This window comes from Haliotis rubra, unplaced genomic scaffold, assembly GCF_003918875.1.
Source record: "Haliotis rubra isolate DU_JTF1 unplaced genomic scaffold, ASM391887v1 Scf880, whole genome shotgun sequence".
Taxonomy (NCBI): domain Eukaryota; kingdom Metazoa; phylum Mollusca; class Gastropoda; order Lepetellida; family Haliotidae; genus Haliotis; species Haliotis rubra.
This window is the reverse complement of record NW_025767613.1, coordinates 270,551-293,357: the sequence shown is the minus strand read 5'-3', so window position 1 is coordinate 293,357 and position 22,807 is coordinate 270,551. Positions and strand designations below refer to the sequence as shown.

At 39.9% G+C, this 22,807-nt stretch overlaps 2 protein-coding genes and 1 long non-coding RNA gene across 5 annotated transcripts in view; 1 reads left to right on the top strand and 2 right to left on the bottom strand.

Moving 5' to 3' along the window:
• LOC124263420 (spliceosome-associated protein CWC15 homolog) overlaps positions 1–22,807 on the bottom strand; it is a 41,641-nt gene that overhangs the window by 2,229 nt on the left and 16,605 nt on the right. The gene's annotated exons all lie outside the window — the stretch shown is intronic.
• Positions 252–3,953, bottom strand: LOC124263422. Its single transcript, XR_006894840.1, has 5 exons — positions 3,838–3,953; positions 2,952–3,319; positions 1,457–1,786; positions 523–609; positions 252–337 (listed from the first exon to the last, which is right to left on the bottom strand). It is a non-coding gene; the product is annotated as an uncharacterized LOC124263422 (long non-coding RNA).
• LOC124263421 lies at positions 4,092–7,876 on the top strand. 3 transcript variants are annotated; one of them, XR_006894839.1, is made up of 5 exons: positions 4,092–4,386; positions 4,838–5,203; positions 6,029–6,093; positions 6,833–6,909; positions 7,792–7,876. XR_006894839.1 is itself a non-coding variant. In XM_046698053.1 (4 exons), exons 1-4 carry the CDS (start codon positions 4,332–4,334, stop codon positions 7,813–7,815), a joined length of 522 nt encoding a protein of 173 aa, XP_046554009.1. In that variant the 5' UTR covers positions 4,092–4,331; the 3' UTR covers positions 7,816–7,876. The 3 variants fall into 3 exon arrangements, 1 of the variants encoding a protein (XP_046554009.1); XR_006894838.1 differs by having other exon boundaries at positions 6,029–6,342; XM_046698053.1 differs by lacking the exon at positions 6,029–6,093.

Here is a 22,807-nt window from a genome sequence, read left to right as displayed (position 1 = left end):
TATACTGAATGATATGAATTGGTGATTTTAGTTTTACGTCTCTTTTAGCAATATTCCAGCAGTATCACGGTGGGGACACCAGAAATGGGTTTCACACGTTGTACCGCATGTGGCGGATCGAAGTATTCGGTGCGACCAAACGAACGCTTTAACCACTAGACTACCCCACCGCCCCAGATGTGAATTGAAGAACACTGTAGCAGGAACGCCTCAGGGATGTGGTCTTAAACAACGCTATATACAAACCCTATGGTCTTCCAGTATTTGAGCAGGATTCCGCCCACAGTCAGCACACAGAGGAAACAGACTAGGACCTGGACCCAGAACATGTCGACGCCTAAATGAAACACACACATACAATTCAGATATTATAAATCAGCTTTGTTGTTATAGTTTAACAATGGAAATGTCCATGTCAGTGAGGCAACACAGCCTGTCACTACATGGAAATTCAATCAGGCTTACTTTACTTCGAAATCGCATATTTTAGTCAAGGGATGTAAATACTTTGAAAAACCATACCGGGTACTTGTGTGTGATCTTTAGGAAATTCACCCATCTGAAAGAAGTCTTCATGTTCCTCTTCCCAAAATATTATGGTTCTTGGATCTGCAGAAATAAATATACACATATGTATACACTAATGTTTGTAATTGTACATCATAAAGACAACAATTTAATGATGAATTGTGCCACATCGGATGCTGCTCTCTCCAAATCATGTTGACAATGACCCTTGAGTAATTTCAATTGAGATATGCTTTGTGTTTCTATCAAACAAATACAGATGGCTTATCTATAGAAGTATGGTTTCACCTTACACTCAGCTCATCCGCTCTCATATAACTGACTGAGTTTAGTTTTACGCCAGCTTTTAGCAATATTCCAGCAATATCACGGCGGGGGACACCAGAAATGGGCTTAACACATTGTGCCCATGTGGGGAATCGAACCTGGGTCTTCGGCGACGAGCCAACGCTTTAACCACTAGGCTACCCCACCGCCCCTCTCTCATATAAAAGCTGGTATGCATACAAACAGGCTTGTCGGGATATGATGCCCAAAGAGGGTGGAACACTCTTCATTGTTCCTCACTAAACATTTAGTCCAAACATTGAACAGAACTCTTTAACAGTGTCCGTTATGAGGTTATTTTATGGAAAACTGTGAGGCGGGAAATAAAAACATGTATCTCGCTCCAAAATACTTCTTGGATATTAAGCGAGAGGCGTCTATGATGGACTAAACAATTCCAGGCCTGGGTCATAGCTTGTCACAACACACTGAGTTTATGTACTTGGTTGGCGTTGCCTTTAAGCTTGAAAACGATGTAGGAATCTACAACGAAATGTCGCTCTATGCAATAACCAAGAAAAATGTTATCAATAAAGTTAGATGCTTATTATAGTTTTGAACCCAACACAGTAAGGCGAACTTTACAGAAGAGTGCGGATACCTGTCGCATCTTCTTGGACATCGATTCGAACCCTTCTCGAGAAATTCTTTAGTCGACATATCAGAGATGGTCTGACAGAAACCCGATGGTGGAGAACAGTTGAACAATTGAACATCTCGCCCTCCTGTGACTAAGGTGCATCCTTCTTCGGAGCTGGCGACTGTGTGGTCATCTGCGGAGCTGGCAACTGTGTGGGTCATCCGCGGAGGTCCATACCCAACCTGATACTCGAGTCCTCACCAGCATGAAGCATGTTATCCCTCACCGTGTCCTCCAGTCGGTGTGCGTGTCTCGGGTAAACGAGGCTGTCGATGAATGGGCAGGAGTTACCTGAAACAGTTTTCATATTGAGGTACCTCATCATATTTCACCATATATAGCCTTTTCTCTTAATACAAAAATAATCAACATGACAAGAAAGTCACTGAAAATGAAAGAAAAATGAAAAGAGAAACAGACGCTGCATATTAGCTATGAGTGCCGTGCATGGTTACCCGGTCCTAGAGGCTACTACAGCCCAGAATGATGGATCCACTGTGTACAGTTCTATGGTTGTGTGACTGCATGTGACAGGAAGACCCAAAACGCATAATTTGTGTTGGGTTAAGAGAGGAATATGTTCGACATTGTCTTCGTGATAAATAGTGTTGTCTTCAAAGTATAGTATGTACTCTGATCAAATGTGCTATATTTATAGCTGCGATAAGGATCTGCAAATTATCCATTCGTCCCAAACACTTCCATTCCTGTTATATCTCCATCTGACTAACGGGATCGGGTGGTCAGGCACGCTGACATGGTTGACCCATGGCATCGGTTCTACTAGTGGTGCTCCGATTAGTTGAAATAATCGAAGATTGGTCGCAATGACTAAACGACCAAGCAATCGATCATGTTTTCTCATAATCGAACAAGAACAATTCTGAAACACTTGTTTGCATTAACAATATTTTTTCCATGGTTGGTTTTGTCTGTTACATTTCATAAGCACTACAAGCTCGTTCCAAGTCATGATGGAATTTATCTTAAAGACTCCAGGAAATTTATGTTCCTAACATACAGGTCATCCTTTAAAGATGTTAAATTTGCAAAATGCATTTTGAGCAATTTACCCCAAAACCCCAAAGAACTACATGTTTTTTCTAGATTTTTAGTGCATTAACACACACAGCCAGGAAGATTTGATAAATGACGCTAACCAATTATTTTCGATGATTGATCGGTTGTATTGAATCAATCATCAATTATGAGATTTTAAACCAATTCCCAACATTATTCCCAACTGCGTAGATCGATTCTCATTCTGTTGATCACTGGGTTATCTGGTGCAGACTCGGTTATTTACAGACCGCCGCCATATTGCTGAGTGCAGTGTAGAACTAAACTCGCTAACTTACTATATCTCAATCTAGATTGGTCATATCATGTTGCTGCGACCGTGTCATATAAATCTGATCGCATGATGGGTTGTTCAACTTAAGCCAGCATGGCTTACCTGACGTCTTCAGGTATGCTTTGTCTGGTCCCGTGATCTTCATAGTCTGGTACTGTTTTCTGACAGCCATAATGCATGTATAATCACCAATGTCATCACAAGTCACATTTAACAGTGATAACTGCAGGTAGGTTTCCGGTGTTGTGAGTGAGGAGTTCACCACAGCATTGGCCTCCAGTCTTCATCGCACATCTTAGTCTTGCGGTCTGTGAATGCTACAGCAATGGTAGTCTCCCGTCTTCTGATCATGATAGAATACACCTTCTCGATGTCTGATGAGAGTACGTTAAGGCTGCACCGGACAGTGACAGGTGCAGTAGCAGCAGGTGTAATCACTTCCGGGTTTATTGTTAACTCCACGGTACAGCCTGCAATACAACATACTGACAGATTGAAACACAACAATCGACAGATACCACACAAATTTAGCCTCTGTCCTTGTCTTCTATAAAACAATAATCTTTATAAACACAGGATTGAAAATATTACTAACAGGTGCTCATAAATACACTGCTATTCAACGGTAGTATGGATGCAGTATAGTGTCTATAGCAGTATAGTGTATAGCAGTATAGTGTCTATAGCAGTATAGTGGCATGCACCCGTCACAGACCAACTGCTCGACCTACATGATCATTGAGTTACACATAGATCACACTGACATGCAGTCACTCACATCCCAAACAGGTCTCTATAAAGAGTTATTTCGTAATTATTTCACGCGCTGCGTTTTCTGTTGACAATATGTGGAAAACACATGTTGACAAACCAAAACCGAAAATAGCATTTATTATAGAAAACATATTGAAGTCAAAAGCTACGTAACAAAGCATCAAGACAATGGTAGATAATATCTAATACAGTGAGATATACGCCAACAACTTACATGTCATTTGTACAGAGGTTAGATGTAGGAATACAATGTGATTAGATGTAGATACATCTTGCAGCAGCGGTCTTCCTTGCCTTGTTCAATGTAGTGAATCAATAACACGCATGCGCGGCCGTTCTCGTTCTATTTTCGCTTTCGCTTTCGGTCAAATACCGTGACGTAATATGTATTACAGAAAAGTGAGAAAGGGTGAGGGAGAAGGGAAGTCAATGGGGTGTAGTCAGCGAGCAGAGAGGGTGGGAGGAGGGGGTCGTGCAAGTTATGCGACTGTATCTAAAATACATTGTTTGTTTCACCAATACGGCTCACACAACAACAGAGCAGTTCTTTGGTTTCAATTGTGAAACTGACTACTTTCCGGGTGTGTGTCATAACGCCAGGTATTATACCCATCCGCAGTCTCAGCTCGCGGTCTGACACCAAGCACTATACAATCAGCTATAAATGTGCCATGTATTCAAGCACTATACATTTCCAGTACATACAGCATGATGTTGTTATCGTCTCGGGTGATGCTTTGTGCGTTAATGGCTCAGTGGGGAGGTAAGTGTTTTCGACTGGCAATATGTTTTAATGTGAGTTTGGTTTAACGGCAGGTTTGAAGAGTGTTTCAGCCAGACCTGGGCGTGCTGACATGATACAGGAGTGGGTATTAACATCGATCTGCTTTAATGAAACACACGAGCACGGTTTTGTGGCTGAGAAACCTAGAAATATAACTAGGGCAAACCAGGATTCAACCACACAATCAAAGGTTTCGTGTGTAAGGGAGGCAACTCCTGGGGTGGGCCACCCGTGCTCCCGTACCTGATGTGCACATTTGCCAACCATTACGGATATATAGGTATAGAAATACCAGAAGTTACTGTTTAGTAATTTCATAGAAACGAGCTTCGAATGCATGGTCTGTTTGTCAATTAGAGGAAAATAGTAATTATTCTTAATGATATTACTCGTACATAGTTATGATTCAAATTCATTCCTTTAATGCCAGGATGCTGTATTCAACTCGACATCCATCCGAAAACAATTCATCTTGATTCATCACGCCACGTGACCATACGGTGTAGCCTCGATCTGACACGCTCGAGAACGCAGAAGGTCTACTCTATCATGCTTAAAAAAGGAGGATCTACCGTAGCTGTCTTATTCCAAGATAGAATACACCATAATATGACGAATCGACACTATGACGTCACCGGGTCCGTGACAACAAACTCTTCGTCAGTTGCTTTCTTCCAAATAGTGCTGGATAATGTCACGTGTCTTGACAGGGGAGATTACTCTTGCATCATGGCAGTAAAACGTTTGGGTAAAGCTACGAGTATGGAACCGGTTACATCTCGTCTGGAAATCCAAGGTCAGTTTCGCCATTGCTATTTCATCTTATGTGGCTGGGAACAGACCCGTGAAGATCCGGGGTAGAATAGGTCTTCAGCAACCCATGTGCTTGCCATAAAAGGCGACTATCTTGTCGTAAGAGGCGACTAACGGGATCAGGTGGTCAGTTTCGCTGACTTGGTTGACACATGTCATCGGTTCCCAATTGTGCAGATTGATGCTCCTCTTGTTGATCACTGGATTGTCTGGTCCAGACTCGATTATTTACAGACCGCCGCCATATAGCTGGAATATTGCTGAGTGCGGCGTAAAACTCAACTCACTCACTCACTCACTGGGAACATTGCTTACGCTCCGTGTTATAACCTTTGCCTTTAACCTGTGAGTTTTTCACATACACGGCTAATGGATGTCGGCTTAGGCGTAAATTGCTGTCAGTGTCTGTTATCTCATTCGTGACCAACTCGTGTTATTCCGGGACAAGCCGGATAGCTTCTTAAGGGGTTACGGAAAGAGGCGAGTGACGACGAATGTTGTTAACTATACATGCGTTTTAAATCAATGCATTTGGTAAATTCCATGCTTTGGCGATTTTCAATCTTAAGACAGTTTTTAACTATGTGCACACGTTTTCAGGGTTTCCAAAACCTGAACGGATGTACCGTTGACAGTACGTAATGTTTGCCTCTAAAACACACACGAATATCTGCTACACAGACAATGATTATAATTAGAATATAGATTCACCCGTCATAGATGCATCAAACAAACAACTGTGTGTCATTTTCCTGGTGTTTCATCCTTAAACGAGACAGCGAAAGTGAAACTTTCCAGTTATGTTTAGGTAAACCCAGTGATATTTCCGTCAGCCTTACACCGGACACATCGACCTACACCGAAGGGGAAGTGGTGAGCATCACCTGCTACAGGCACTGGTCCTCAAAGACAGCGTATTGGTCGTGGACACTGCCAGACGGACACGAGTACACAGTATTAACCAATTGCACATACAATGTATCTGAATGTATATACCTGTGTATCAGTTGGACACAATACACTGTAACCATGCACGACCCTGGATCCCAGGTCAGATGTGTGAGTCTGGGGGACTCGTGAAGATCATACGATTAAACCTGTCAACCACTTCTGAAGGGAATGGTAGGTACTGACAGGTAGCGTACGCTGGGGCCGATGAGCGGTGTACCCCTGGTATTATCACCCTTGTGTCTGATGAAGGCTGCTCACAATTACTTCAAATACATAATATTGTTCAGCTTTTTCATTTTTGAAATTCTTAAACATATTTCATATAACGTCCATTGACAAATTGAATGATAAAACTTGTTAAATTTATGTTTACAACAGATGTGCCTGCAACAAAATACATGCACAGTCCAGCTCACAGAGTCCATTTCATTCTATATTTTGGTCAATATTACCGTACTCCTTGCAGTATTGGGAGTTTTCGTTCGGCCCTGGTTGGGAGGGTTTTACGTGGAGTAACGTTCATATTTGGCTGCACAGATCCGAGCCCATCATTTTAGAAAATTGATGTAAAATTGCAGCATCAATATTAATGTCGCGGCACATTGTCTCAATCAATCTGTTGAGAAGGCAACATGTTAAACACTGTGTAATACATTTTCAGGCCCGTCAGTGACTACAGCAAGTACTGTCCCGCCGACACACACGACTGCCTCCTCAAGGGACACACCACTCCGCCAGGTAGGCTGTAGATTAATGCGCTCATAGATAATTCTTCAAGTGCCGGGACCTCATGGCGGTCAAACTCTTGACCAACAGAAAGGAAAGACTGCATCTGACAAAGTCACCAGATGGACTTGGTTATGCTGAAGGCATAGAGATTTGAGATGTTTGCAAAGCTGGCCGGTGTTGAGGATCCTTTTGAAATGAAGGTCAAGTCCCGAGCTAAAGGAACCAAATTTAATTCCATCTTTGTATGAGAAATGACCAGTTGGATGCATATGTGAAGAAGATGACATCACCATAAACTGGGTGTTTCTACACCAGGGAGAAGCGAGTGTGGCTGCTGCTTCAAACTGGACCCAATGAAAAGTCAGGACTGCAGTTAATGATACAAATGGTTATGGGTATTGTTGCTTATAATTCTAATGCTATGTCAGAAACAGTATGAGAACCAGTCACTAAGAATCTTCTATGAGTTGCATTACAAGTTCTGCCAATACAAGTGAAAATATCAATATCAGCTCTAAACACCTACTTAATCAACAGTCCGCTCTTCAGGTTAACATTAAACAACGTTCACTTATGTCACGAGGATGTGATGAATTATATTAATAAACAATTATCAAAGAAACCAATAACGCGCTCGGTCATGGTGGCTCATATAATGAACCCTGTTTTTCTCTTCTTGAGAAACCACACAGACATTACATTTTGCTTATTCCGAACTTGACTGGCGCTGTTTGGAAGGACACACGCCCAGCACGGAGATCTTCGTGTAATGTTAAATCAGTTAATTCCACGTTGACACATTTGAAGACACATCATGTGTCAAGTGTATGTTAAATGTAACTACGTGATATCTTCGTGCAGTGGTTTTATTATTTATGTTTACTTCAACAGAAAGAGACGGAAGAAGGGTGCTGACAACATATGTTCTTGTGTCAGCGTTTGCTGTTGTTCTGATAGTCACACTGATCTGTCTCTTTGTTCTCAGGTAATTATGTTTGATAACTTCTGTATTTATCGGAGAAAGTATCGGTATGGCAAGAAGCATGTTTGAAATGTATGGTATACATACACTCGTAATGCCGTTACGCTGACTATGATGCGACATATATAGTCTTCCAAAACGTCTTTGGAGATGCATCAGTATTCCAACACGTCTTTGAGATGCATCGGTCTTCCAACACGTCTTTGGAGATGCATCAGTGTCCAACACGTCTTTGGAGATGCATCAGTCTTCCAACACGTCTTTGGAGATGCATCAGTCTTCCAACACGTCTTTGGAGATGCATCAGTGTCAACACGTCTTTGGAGATGCATCAGTGTCCAACACGTCTTTGGAGATGCATCAGTCTTCCAAATGTCCACATTGTGTTGCTCCCCAAGATTCCCAACTTATGGTGTAGTTAACCGGAAATCTGTCCCTGAAAGAATGGGGCGTGAGACCAACAACCAACAAAGCAATGTGGTATAATTACAGAAAAAGACATGTCTGTGATGTGTTTTGTTTGGCTATATAATATAATCTATATACATATCGCGGGTCTATATTCATCTCTGTTTAAACACCTGTAAACTATCAATCCCAAAAGAAAAAGTCTATTCAGTTCCTTGTTTCTACAAATCTACAGGAAGATAAATAGAAACATGTTCCGTTAGATACTTGATGGACATTTAGAAGTTGGAAGGTAACATAACAACGTATGGTATGGATTTACAACTTCTTTATTATTTACAACACGACGTTTCTGGGCTATTAGACAGCTAGGGTTTATTCGTTACCATTTGATGGTGATTCAAAGACATATGTCCATGCTTCCAGTGCGAAATCAGAGCTCACTTATAATTATGGAAAGTGTTGTTCTCACAATTACAAAAGTTCATTAAGAGCCCGTAATACATCTTTGGTTACAATTGCAGAGTAACACAATGGAGATTGATATTTGTTCCTGCGTGTAACCTTTGGTAATTGTAAAATGAAAAATCTCTCGAAAATAGACTCCTTTAAAATCGCAAGGTTCACGTGGTTGACGCCTATAAGGTGCTTTCTATTGTCATTGAAATGGATCTACCCAATCATATACACTCAACGTGTTTGCCATGTTGATAAACGGCGTCTTAGATTCATCATGTAAAGAGTTCTGATCAAAGGACAATGGTTCTGTTAACATACTGAACTTGTATACTTTACATTGAAGCCGTAATGACCTCTCATACTGACTGGTCGTTTAAAATTATTACGTAACCTGGGCTTGTTTTGCAAATTATAATGTATCCTAGGAAAAGATAATGCATGTTTAATGCGCATGCCTGGTGTCATGCAAAATATATAATATTTAGCACGGGCCTACACGTTAATGGAGAACGGAAATGCACGTACATGAAACTTCCTTGGGTATTGATTTTCATGGATACATAAATTTAAATAACATGTCATAGGCGGATCCTGAAAGTTTATTAAATGACCATTGACACTCGGGTGAAAATGAAGTGTGCACCCCTCCTTTCTCAATAGTGTGCACGCCCCTTCCCCAAAAGCTGTATCCGCCCCTGCATGTAGTTCTCGTTTGTTTCCAGATCCCAAATGTAAATGCCATCCCCGTACGTTAAAGAACTCTAACGTACCAAGAGATACATTTCTTGGCAGCGAAAGACACCGGAGACGACGACGAGTAATGATCGTTCAATCCGGTAACTTAACTTTGTCCCTCCAGGTCTGACAGAGCCAGTGATGAAACAGGATACCGTGATGGCTACCTTCAGCCTCAAGATACTGCAGACAACAGTGTGTCAGAGAGCAATGAACATGTATACGAAGAGATTGAATAGACCAATCAGTGTAAATATTTCTGTATATTTTTCAAGTATATACATGTAAATAGTACGACTAGTTGTTCATTAAAGACGTATGTCATCAAGGATATGCTTCTCTATTATTTACAACTGTGTACAGCATGTTGATTGAGTGAACAAAATTTGGTCAGATTTTTTTCGATACACGTTCTTGCAAAAGGCGAGTTCCTGGTTTACAGAAACAAGTTCACAAATGAGTGTGACAGTGGGGGTAGATTAATTTAGAATTGATGTTGAGGTTTGCTGAGTTGATTGATTGTGGGACATCGTAAAGGCATTATTGGTATAAATGCTGTAGTAAATGCTGTACTAACGTGTTCTGATTGGGCTCAAATATTTATAGGAACTAACAGTCTTAAGTGGTACGTTTATAAAGTTCACATGTAAAGTATTTATGTCCAAACGCCTTGTAAAATAAATATATTGTTGACAGTGTTAGGGTATTTGTGAACCCACTTTGTATTCTGCTATGATTATGTTTATCTTCAAGGAAAGTATCCATTCTCCTATTTATAATGCAAGAAAATAATCTTTACTTGTGCGTGATGTACGAGATGCGTTCAATATATTTTGCAACTTCAATATAAGACCAAGTCGCCGAAATTTGTTTGCACTTTTATTTTTCAAAAAATCTTCATTTTCCTAAAGACACTTATTCCATTTGATCTTCAAGCTCTTATTACCAATTTTATAGAAATCTGCAGATTGGCCCTCCAACCACACCTCTGAGGCAGCATTTATGTAATCGTCATTCTGGAAGCCTCTTCTACATAGGGCAGATTTCATTTGATGATGGTATTTTTATGGATATACAACTTCTTTATTCAGTGAAAGGCGACGTTTCGACATATATTCTAATGTCGTTGTCAAGCAAAATCTCCATCAAAGAGATTTCATTTTCCGAACAGGATATAGTGAGGGTGGGCGATGATACCGGTTAACCGGTATATTGCAATTCGAACTACACGTTAGATATATTGCGGTACACTTTATGCGAACCGGTTCACCCGATACGATCAGTAATTATCGTGATATAGTCAAAACTACTAATAACATTTGTATTTCCTTTATATTATTATACATTAATAGTTTTGAGAATGTTTATTGGTCATATTTTAAAACCATATAAATACAAAACTAGATTTGTACCGGCACTCGATGAAGGATAAACAAACCAAAATGGCGGACGCCACTGCAGACGTGTTTTCTCGAGTTCCAAACTTTAAAGCAGAAGTCTTCAATTTGGAAACATTTCTCTTGTACAATCACATCTGAGTTCTGACAATGGCCACTGGCATTGTTTCAAAGGAAACAGTTATTTCATTACCTTAACCCATCTGTTACACTTTCACAATATAGAATCGCAATACGAACAGTTTCGCAATACCCAACCCAAGAAATAGTTACTGGGTTTTACATCTGGGCTGTAGGGTGGTTGATTTCACTGTTCGAATCCACATTCACGGATATTCACATATCCTACGCAAAAGTTGAGACACCACGCGTTAACATCCCACGGCGTCTCTGGCAAACAGATTGTTGCAATTATCATTGAAGTAGCGTAACACTGTCCATTGACTGTATTTTTGTTGGCATATAATCAGTCATTAATATGCCTCTTGCATCCGAAAATATGGTGGCCTTTATCTTGCCAGCCGATGGTTGAGTGCGAAACTTCTTCAGAGGCGGAGAAGTGGGGTGCTTCCATTGCATGGATTCCAAGTTAGTTTCTTGGTCCCAGTGGCGGATCAATATGTCATCACCTGTCACAAGACGAGAAGGGAAATCCAGCTTCATCAGCAGTATTGAGATCCAGAAGTTGTCGACAACTTTCAGTTCTCTGATGGCGATCTTTTGCTCTGAGGTTTCTAGGTATTCATCTTGCAGATACCTTTGACATACCAAGATGATTATGATTAATGGTTTCAAAAAGTTCCAGCTGATATTTGGAATTCCTTAAAAATTTCAGATCCTTTTATTCGTGGGTCAGACAAAATTCCTCTTTCTATAGCGGTTTCTGGTTGGGTAGCATCTGAAGGCCTTCCTGACCTTGGGTCATCGTCCATAGACTCCTACCCTTTTAAACTGTAGAGACCAACAACAAACTGTGGAATAGTCAGGATGATCCTTACCCGTCACTTTACATGAGATCATGGATTTCTTTTGCTTTGCATCCCTTCTTGGTGAGGAACTTCATTACAGCGCGTTGTTCATGTCTGAGATATTCCATGATTGTGACCACCCTGAATGAAACCATCATATCTGAGGTATTGTTGTGTCTGAACTTGACACGTGTCACCTGATGTTATGACACGTATCAACCTGATGTTATGACACGTATCAACCTGATGTTATGACTAGTGCCACACCTGCCACAAGCTGACATTGTTTGTGTAACACAAATGTCCAACTTCCAAAACGCCCCTCGTAAGGAGATTCCTCTGGTGTTATTAGGTTCCTGATTCCTTCTGCTATAGAGGAAGCAGCCAAGACACTGGAAAAATTACATGTAATCAATATTGGATTAAACAACACAGTCGGATATGGGATTAGAACATCTTTGGCATTTTTAAGGAACTTTAATCTCCTGGAGATTTGTTGGCTACTGACAGTTTATGATCCTTAACTGTTTGACGACAGCTATTCTGAAACTTCTTCATGGCTTTTTTATAATTGAGAAAGTTTTCTCAATATTATCTAAAACGGAAGAAATTTAGAAGTATATATTTAATAATACATTCTTCCTACAGCAGTGATTTTACTTTCGAAAACGGTTTCATGAACCCTGCCGAATTGCAGCACAGTATCCCCTGATTCAAGTTTACAGCAGTATTCCATTAATACAGCACTCTCTCTCATCCTGCAGATAAATTACATAGTAACATTAACATGAATGGTAGGTCTTACTTTTCACTAACTATACTCAACGCAAAGGCGATTCTGATTGACTTAAATTTAGGTTTGTGAATTAACAACTGATATTTTTATGATGATACTTTTTTTAATATTGGAAGAAAATCTTTCCACAATAAGATTGCAAATGGCACATTTTAAACTTTTCTGGTGGACACATGCTAATGAGGTCACAGTTAGAGAGCGGTCAAAATGAAATTCACACAGTCAATAACGTGTATGTCCACGATGAGCATTGATGCATGCTAGACACCTGCGCCTCATAGAGCCAATCAAACGTCGCAAGAAGTCTTGTGGAATGGCATTCCATATCTGTGGAAGCACCTGGTGGAGTTCCTGAAGCGTGACTGGGGGATGTGGCCAACGTCTCAATCTCGTCCCAGACGTGTTCGATAGGGGACTGATCTGGGGAATTAGCGGGCCAGGGAAGGACGTTAACATTGTGCTGCGCCAAGAACTGCTGAACCACCCAAGCGACATCAGATGGTCTCCACAGCAGATGTTATCTGCACCACTGCTGTCGTAGACGTTGGTGACGTAATGTCAAAATGTGTCGTCTGGCACGTATTCCGTGTGCAGCCAGACGCCGGCGAATTCCCGTTGACACCAGGAACTGTTCGAGCTGTCACTGTGGATAGTTTGAATCATTGGCGCAGATGGACGGTTCGAATCCTACGATCGTTGCGTGACGTGGTTACGGGTAAACGTCCACTTCGGGGACGGTCTGCAACGACGGCGTTTTCTTAATAACGTCTCCACAAGGCGGTATATGATGTTCCTGTGCACGTTAAAATGCTATACAACGTTGCGCTGGGGTTTTCCGGTTTCAAGCATTCCTATGGCTCGCCATCTTTCATTTTCAGTGAACGGGGCATAGTGAAATGCGCGCAGATTCTTCAAATTTGTGTTTTATGCCATTTTCCATAACTTCGTGAAATCACAAAACTAAAAGAAACGACAGGGTCCTCTTTGGGTTATGGCTTAAGTGTATTTTTTAAAGAATATTAAATTGCTTTATAAAAATTGTCTCATTTATATAAACAAATGTGTTGATTACTCTAACGTTTGCCTTTGAGTATATATTCAAAGTTAATATAAAAGGGATGATCTCAAACTGTTCGTGTTTATACATAGAAGTCAGAAATACATCTGGAGAAATAGAGACATACCCAGGAGTGCTGTAACCATTTGCCCTAGAGAAAGTAAAATTCGGTTTTACAAGCCTTCAGTGCAGAGTGAACTATCTGGCAGCTGTGATTGGCTAATTACGGTAAGAACTTTGTGTTTCTTAAATGTGCATTCATCCAGTAATTAAAGCTGACCAAAGCTAATATTCAGTACTGTGTTTTGTTTAATGTAATGTCTGATGTTGAATGTGGCTGCAGTTGGGTGACACTATGTGGGGTTGGTCTGTTTTGCTTCATGTACTCGGGGAAATATGGTTACGGTATTCAATTGTTTCGTTTCTATTGCTGTTTTATGGCCAGATTATGCATGCATGCACATGTGACAGCTGATGGGGGCTCAGTTACTGTTTTAAACATCTAACATCACTATAGGCGGCAATGACATCTAACATCAATATAGGCGGCAATGACATCTAACATCACTATAGGCGGCAATGACATCTAACATCACCATAGGCGGCAATGGGAAAATATGTGGTTTTGACATTGGCAATGGAAAGATGAAATAGGTTGGATATTTCCATGAACTGCTTTTCATAATTGTTAATTATCGTGTTCCTGTTTGCACGTACAGATGAGATACAGTGCAGTTAATGTCCATCAAAAAGCAGTTGGTCAAGATATCCTCAGTATCGTTATGCAGGGACCCAGGTACCCAGGTACCCATTCATGTCACCACACGGTGTCAGAACACTGGTAGGGTGCTCTAAATAGCTAAACACAGAGATAAGCACAGTAGAACCAGTCTAAGGATTGTTAAACAGAGACATTCTGCTTTCTGTGGGACATAGTAAAGGGAAACACAGCGTATGTGAGTGAGTGAGTGAGTGAGTATGGTTTTACGTTTACGCCGTTTTAGCAATATCCCAGCAATATCAAGGCGGGGGACACCAGAAAATTGGCTTCATATCGTTTACTTATGTGGGAATCAAGTCAAGTCTTAAGGCCTCCGGCCCACATACAAATATACAAATATAGTATGCAATGCATACAATGGAGAGAACTAAATTACAGCTATTGTAAAGTTTCGCCGTTTAAGCAATATTCCAGCAATATTAAGGCGGGGGACACCAGAAAATTGGCTAGATATCGTTTACCTATGTGGGGAAACAAACCCGCGTCTATGGCGTAACGAACGAACGCTTCATCCACTAGGCTACCCCACCGGACCACACTGTATGTAAAGTATAAAACCAGTTTAGAACAAAACAGTAAACGGAACCTTAATTTGGAGGACTCACATCGTATCTGCGTAGTACACCGAGCGCTGGATCGCATTTCGGTATATTCCCACAATTATTCAGAGTGTATGTGGCTTCTGTAATTTGTTATCATTTTTAATTCATCTGACAAGACGCAATCCCATGACCAAACGGCGCCGTAAATGGGAGAGATGGAGTCTGCGGGCTGCCGGACTGAGGGAACATCATCCGATCCACGTCCATTCCTCACAGGAAACGTTACTATGGCAAGCAGGAAGCCCCGATATGAACCCCATCGAACATCTGCGAGACTATCTTAGACACCAGGTTCGAACTAGAGATCCTCCTGTTCAGAATCTAAAAGAAATAACGCAGGTACTGACAGATGGTATCCGTGCGAGGGGTGACTATACCAGGTACTGCTGTGGCCACCTGGGGTGGTTCATATGTAGCAGGACGTGGAATCATCCCACAGATGACATCCATACCTTGTCAGCTTGCTGACGGGGTTAACATCTTTGTTCATGTGGACAAGGCGTCCAAATTCGGATTAGTACCCAGCGGGCACACAACGTTGATTCAACGTTTAATCAACGTTGAATTTTGGTTGTTTGGTTGATCAACCTTTCATAAACGTTGATTCACACGTTTATCATGCGACCAAAGAAAGTTAGTCGAGATTCGTCTAGTTGTCAACGTTCTTTCAACGTAAGGTGATTGTAAGGGGGGGCACCCATTTTGTTCAGGGGAGCTAAGGGGGGCAGTATTTTTGTACACACGCACTATGTTTAATATGATGCTTAGAAATTATGGGAAGGGGAGAGGGGGAGGGTAATTCACATTGTACATGCTTCTCCATAAAAATCATCATCACCCCCAAGCCATACATTATGAACGGTCCCTAAGGGCAGCTATTCAAAATCGAATAGAATTTATCAACATTTTATATTGCATCACATTATTATGAACATTTGTTCGTTTGAATAGATCTATCAGTAAATTATGCATTGAGCACGCTCTGAACCCTGTCAACATATGTATATTATTTGGGGGAGGGGTGGGGCTGGAGAATGGCGAAAGGAAATCTTTCTCAGATCATGCAACGAAAATTCACATCAAAATGTCTTGTGAAAGTCTTTGTTAAGGATGAAATTGTATATAATTTATTTGAACTTTTATTTATTTACAAAATGTGTAACTTCACTAATGATTCTTTGATGGGACAATTACCAAAACTGCACCCACAGACTTTCATTCTTACACTTGTTTGGAAGGGATGTGATGATTCATGTCTCTTAAAGGTTAAAATGTTACATACAAAAGAAGTAATTTAGTAAGGAACATTTAATTATGAAATAAGATATAACTTTAATGGAATTTGCAGAAATCTCATCTTCGAAGACTGGGTGGCAGCAATTTTGTGGATCATATAAAAGGAACAATACTAAGGTAACAAGTTTTTAACATTTCACTTGTTTCCAGTATATCCACCACAAAGTTTAAGAGAAAGATGATAATGCTCTTTCATTACCACCTGTTTTGAATATTTGTGATATTTTTTGGTCTTTTTTGGTGATAATATTTGGTCTTTATCTTCATTTATATATTTAGGTTGATCTTGTAAGAGAATAATTTGACAATGATTTCTCCCGGAGATGTTTAGTTTAATGAGCACTCCCTTGCTTGGCGCCATATTGTTTTTCGCCGTAAAGAGCTGGATGCGAGAAAGGACGCGAGAGGAAAGAAGTCATAAATTTATAGAGATATATAGATGTTTATTGCTGGGAGACACACCCTTCGGGTATTTGGTCAGCTGTAGAATTTGAATATGATGTTTCTTTATTATTGTCAAAGTGTAGGTTTTTCATTATTTGAATCACGGGCCCCACTGCGGGATTCAGAAAAATCGATAAACTAGTTAAGTTGTTTAGTATCAACACCCCCAACTATATAATACATTATATACAATACATATAGTAGGGGGTGTTGATTCTAAACCGGGGCCTAGTTTATCGATTTTCTGACCCGCAGTGGGGGCCTGTGATTTGCATTTAAATGTGTGCAGTGAAACATGCTGAGATTTGGAAGAGTCCATTATTTAGAGAACAGGTATTGTTAGATATCAGCATTTTATGTACATGTTCCCTTGTCAAGATCATCTATCGAGTATATTAGAGAGAAGGTGTATATTTGTAGTGTTTGATATCAGAGTTATTTTCAGTGTATGACCTACATTTCAATATGTTTTGGCCACCTGTCACCCCTTTGGTCAAATAAAGTAGGACTTTCATTTCTTGGAATTGAGAGTCAGAGATACAATGTTTCCAAGAATTTGCGTGTGCCAGCGATGTTTGTTTACGAGTACATTTAAGTCTCTTTGAGTGTAGATTGAAGTTGTAAGAGATGTTATTCAATGTCTAATTATTCAGGATATGATAGATTATTTCTGGCAGTGTAGAGGTTTATCTCATTATTTTATTGTTCATGATTCAGAGAAGCATAGTTATGATATTATAGGCACACATAATTCATTATATGAGAGATTTTCTAAGCGTTCCTATAAGAGATTAAGTGTAAACATTTCTGAATTATAAAGAAGTTATTTATGTTTTATGAGTGTGAAAATGACAAAGAGAGAGAAAGAGTAGATAATAGGGATATATTGTATACTTATGAGAGCTCATTATTGTTTTCAGAACTCCATAATCCATACTTCCTTGTGTTTGGGAACAAATGGTGTTGGAAGACCTCCCACAGTAGACTTGTTCTTTGACCTGTGAACCACCACCCATTTTGTTTTCTTATTATTTAATGTAAAATGGCTTTTGTTACAATGTATGACTCCTGTTAGCAAAATTGCTACATCAGTACAACTCCTATTTAATGTGAAATAATCGTTTCCGAGAATCTCTAAAGAAAACTAAATCTGACACAATAACAACAATCTTCCATTGTTTTGCAGGACAATGTCAAACAATTTGATGTCAAGAATGAATGTTGATGGGCAAAACGGCAAGTTTTCTTTTAAGAATACAAGGTTGTATTCAATCATCTCTGGTAAATTAATTACCAAATGCAGCACTTTCATCATGACCATAGCAAATAATATATGACAGTAAAGCATCGTCTAATTCATCCTAATTCATAGTCTAAATGAATAATCAACTTGCAACTGAGGATTTTCTTTGAAAATGTTTAAGAAAACTTCCATTCCTTTAGTTGAAAATATAAATTGTTTACACTTTTCGTCATATTTTGTATTCATGCTGTTCATGTGTTCACATGCCAAGTTACAGCAGTGAAATGAACCTTTCAAGTGATTGATTAAACAAATACTTGAATCATTTAAGACAATATATCTTCCATATAAATTATTCATGTTTTTAAATATAAAATTTCAGAATGTGTCCCATCCCATGGAAATGAGATGGGAATGCATCCGAAGCAAATTTCAAGAAAGAGTTAGGAACGTTTCTGAAGTATCCACCTGACCGCCAGGCAGGGAGTGGCAAAAAGAAGAGGAGCTGATAATTGTGTTTTTGGAGTTGTAATTGTGTTGAAAAATCTGAACTGTTGTATTGAAATTGGTGGCGTAATTGTCAGTTTAATGGTATATGCAGATGATATTGTGTTATTAGCACAACAGAGATCACCTACAGACTATGTCATGTGTGATGTTTTACATTATGCATTAAACCACGTTTCTCTGTGTGTGTGTGTGTGTTCATAAAGGTTTCATGAAAAGTGACTTGTTTCATGTGTTGTCTTCAGGTATAGTTCCTGGTCATCTTGGATCCCTTTCATGGTGAAAGTAATTGCATTCTGTTTATTCAGGGGTCTGTCTTATAGCTGAAATTCAGACAAAATGTCTTCTCGGGACAATTTCCACCTTTTCAAGATAACAATACAACAGTAAATAGTTTTTCTTAATTTGGAATACTCTTTTCTTCTTACTGGAATTATACGTCCAACTGACATAAAACTTAAATGAACATTATATTGAATGTGGAATTTTAACCAAGTATTTTATCAGGTAAATATTTTTACTGCAATTTCTGTTTGGACACTGTTTATTGCAGGTAGCTTTTGGGGTATTTTAGCTGGATGCATGAGTTTGGTGCTACTTTAGTGTAGTTTGAAGTGCGAGTCTATTTACAGGAAAGCGTAATACCTCCCAGACACAACCACAGAACAACACATTTTCAACGTTAATAATATGTCAAACTTCAGCGTTGATTCCACGTCGGATATCTGCGTCTAAAAAACTTTCATATACAACCACAGAACAACCCATTTTCAACGTTAATAATATTTCAAACTTCAACGTTGATGTGCCTGCTGGTAGGTCCATGGTTCGAATCCCAGCATTTTATGGCTGCTACACATACAAGTGACAATCTGATTGGTCATTGAGACCAGACTTTCCGGTATTGCCGATATTCACTTTTTCATGTATTCATCTCAGATTGAAAGTAAATTCAACTGAAGAAAGTTTCAGTTTTGTTTTTGTTTTAGTCAGAGTAAACTATGTAACAGTTAAGATTTTAATACGTAGAATTAATATAACAAAGATAACAATGTAAGATGCAGCCAATGATTACAGCATCTTCACCCTTCTAACCCCTGTACTGGTACAGAAAGGAAGATGACACCTTCACCATCCTTGACAAAGACCAGGATCCCGAAGCGTTATTGGACCATTTCGACATACAACGCCATAGAATCAAATTCACCATGGAAACAGAAAAAAACCATTAAGCTTTCCTCGATATCCAACTCATCCACACATCCACACCACCGTCTACCGCAAACCCACCCACACGGACCAGTACATTCACTACCTGTTAAATCAAACAAGCTATCATTGCCACCTTCACCCGACGAGCCATAGCTGTCTGCAGTTGACAGCCTCAGCCAAATAGGCCATCATGTCAACCATAAATTCATTGCCTTCAAGGGATACCTGTAACATTTGGCGGAGAAGACCCCTCATACCCAGCAAAAAGATCCTGTCCCCATGCCCTAACCTGTCCCACCACCTTTCTTTGTCAGCATCCCATACCAAGGTCCTACCTGTCACCAGAACAGCCAAAAATGGACGTTACTTTCTACCCATTTGGTCGTCGAACCTATTTCTTCGGCGTCATGGGCTATCCGAGGGAGGGCACCCGTAGAACACGGAAATACACATAGAGAAGCAGAGAAAGTGGTCAAATGTAACGTTGTATTTAGGATTACACTTGAAAATATCTCTGTGCACATTATGCCAAAGTCATCACGTTAAAAACAAAGCACAACATATCAAATTTACGATATCATCAATTCTTTCCAAGATAACGTTAATATCCTCCATCATATTCTTAATACATTTCGTGATATTATGAATGTTAATGCACATATGTAAACTATCTCTATTTGAGATATCTTTAATTCAATTTCAGATATCTCTAAAACAATTAAGATATGAGTAATTTCTCCATAAACGTGTGAAAAGGGTTTGCAATAAGGCTGCGTGCGAGAAGCTAAATGCACTTCTAGTCTGATGTCATCATGTGCAGACAGAACTGTTCCAGCTCAGTATTGGCGAATCTGTTCTGCATCACTTATTAAGTAGTATGTCTGTGATTATCAATACATATTTCTGACAAAGATATGAACAGAAGTATAAATGTTTCATATTTTTAATGGCTGGATAAAACGTTATCATGGGAGTACAAAGAACAGGTATCAGCTTGCTTTAAACAATCCCACAAGACCTCAACCTGAGCAACATGGAGTCTGGGGCCTGGAGGACCGCAGGTCTGTACTTGCTTCCCCTGCCTCTGTGATCTGGAGTAGAGAGTTTCTCATCACAGAGTGGAAGGTCTCCGGTTCGGTCCCCCACTTGTCAAACCAATAATGTGAGCGGATGGTACTCTGTATCTTGCCTGGAGCTCGTGGTACCAAAACAAGTACTGGTTGGCGCCAGTGTGAGAAATAGTTTCCAAATTTTGCTGGCCAGTCGGGCTAGTTATGCTTGAAAGTTAGCCCACAAAATAATTCACTCGCCCGCAATTTGAATGTAGACATGGGTTTTATCATTAAGCTGGTAATATTATGAATATTTTTATCAGGCCATAATCGTACATGATTTGAAAGTGTATTATAACTTAACAAGTCAGAAGAGTGATATATTTACAAAATGATCCCATAAAATTCACTAGCTAGTGACTGTAGAAATTTATTGGCCCAACTGACTTTTACTAGGCCTGTGGTTATTTACTTAAACTGGTTGGGTCAGAGTCAGTGTACTGTGTCTGCGCAGAATATCGCTGTAATGCTGCAACAGGGTATCTGTTGGCTGACTCCACAAAACCAGTCACACACACCTCACACGTCACACCTCACACGCTACACATATGCATGTCACCTCCTAAATGCACAATCTTGAATGTTGCACACACACATGGAGTCATGTCGCTCTAGGTTACACAAAACCAAATGTTTTAGCATAGACTTCTATAGCAACGTTATTCATTTCATCCAATCACAAATTTCACATGTCTCATCTGGCCAAATGTTTCACACGTAACTGGCTCAGCAAGCAAGTGATTCTGAGTTAGTGTAGTAGAACCTCTCAGTGCAACAATCTTGATCATCACTCCACACACCTGTTAGTGCAACAATGTTGAATGCAAAGTTAAACCCCACTTCACTTGAACTGTATGTAGTAATTATCATTAGACGTTCAAATCATATTTTAACCAACATTACAACTCTTTACACGAAAGTTTTTACTTTATTTATTTGACACAGATGATCCTAGCGACATTGAAGACACAGTAAACTAAATATTCATCAACAGCATGTACTTTCGCGCTCAAGTTCAGACCTTCCACAGAAACTAGTACATTAATAGCATCATAATAATGTGTAAGTAAATGTACATATACTACCCTTAAAAACAATATGACATTTTCATTGATGATTCTTTGATAGTTATGTGACATGGTGAAAACAGAGGTATGAAAACGATATATGTACAGACATTTCCGATCCAGTGAGTCACAGAGTGAAACAAATTCTGATCGTAACTGAGTACACATGTCAATATCACTGGTGAGTGAGTGAGTTTAGTTTTATGCTGCTTTATAGCAATATTCCAGCAATTTCACGGTGGGGAATACCAGAAATGGTCTTCACACATTGTACCCGTATGTGGGAACTTCGAACCTGGCTCAAAGGCGGGAAGAGCAAAGCCTCAACTACCAGACTACATCACCGCCCCCAATACCATTGTCCCTAAGAGATGCAATGAAAATATTGAGAAGACGATACTCAAGACACCCAGCCACTCCCCTCCACTGGTGGCGACATGTTAACAGTAACCTTCGGATAGAAATGACAAAGGTACAGATTATCTCCCCTGGACAGGGAAACATGGCTGTTTGTCAACACCCAAACGAACATGGCTTCTGATCTGCCAGGGATCTGGTTTGAATTTCCTTTTGTCCACTCATCACCCTCATCAGGAAAACAGTACCAACAGGTTGCTTTGTCTGCAGACAACTAACATCGTAACCACATTTCACAACAGCAATACCGAGATGAGCGACATTTCTTGTTTCATCAGCCATGTAAAGTGTTGCAACACAAGTCTTTATCCAAGTTTGTAACACAGTCTGTTATTTCACATATTTCTCCATAAACTTTTTATGAAACTCTGATCTGAGTGTGTCATTGACAAAGCCCCTCGTCTTGCGTTCCTCTTCCCCTTTG

Coding starts and splice junctions, on each gene's coding strand:
- LOC124263421 (XM_046698053.1), top strand. CDS start 4,332: ATGATGTTGTTATCGTCTCGGGTGATGCTTTGTGCGTTAATGGCTCAG. Junction 4,387..4,837: donor GTTAATGGCTCAGTGGGGAG/GTAAGTGTTTTC, acceptor CTTTAATGCCAG/GATGCTGTATTCAACTCGAC. Junction 6,910..7,791: donor GGGACACACCACTCCGCCAG/GTAGGCTGTAGA, acceptor TTACTTCAACAG/AAAGAGACGGAAGAAGGGTG.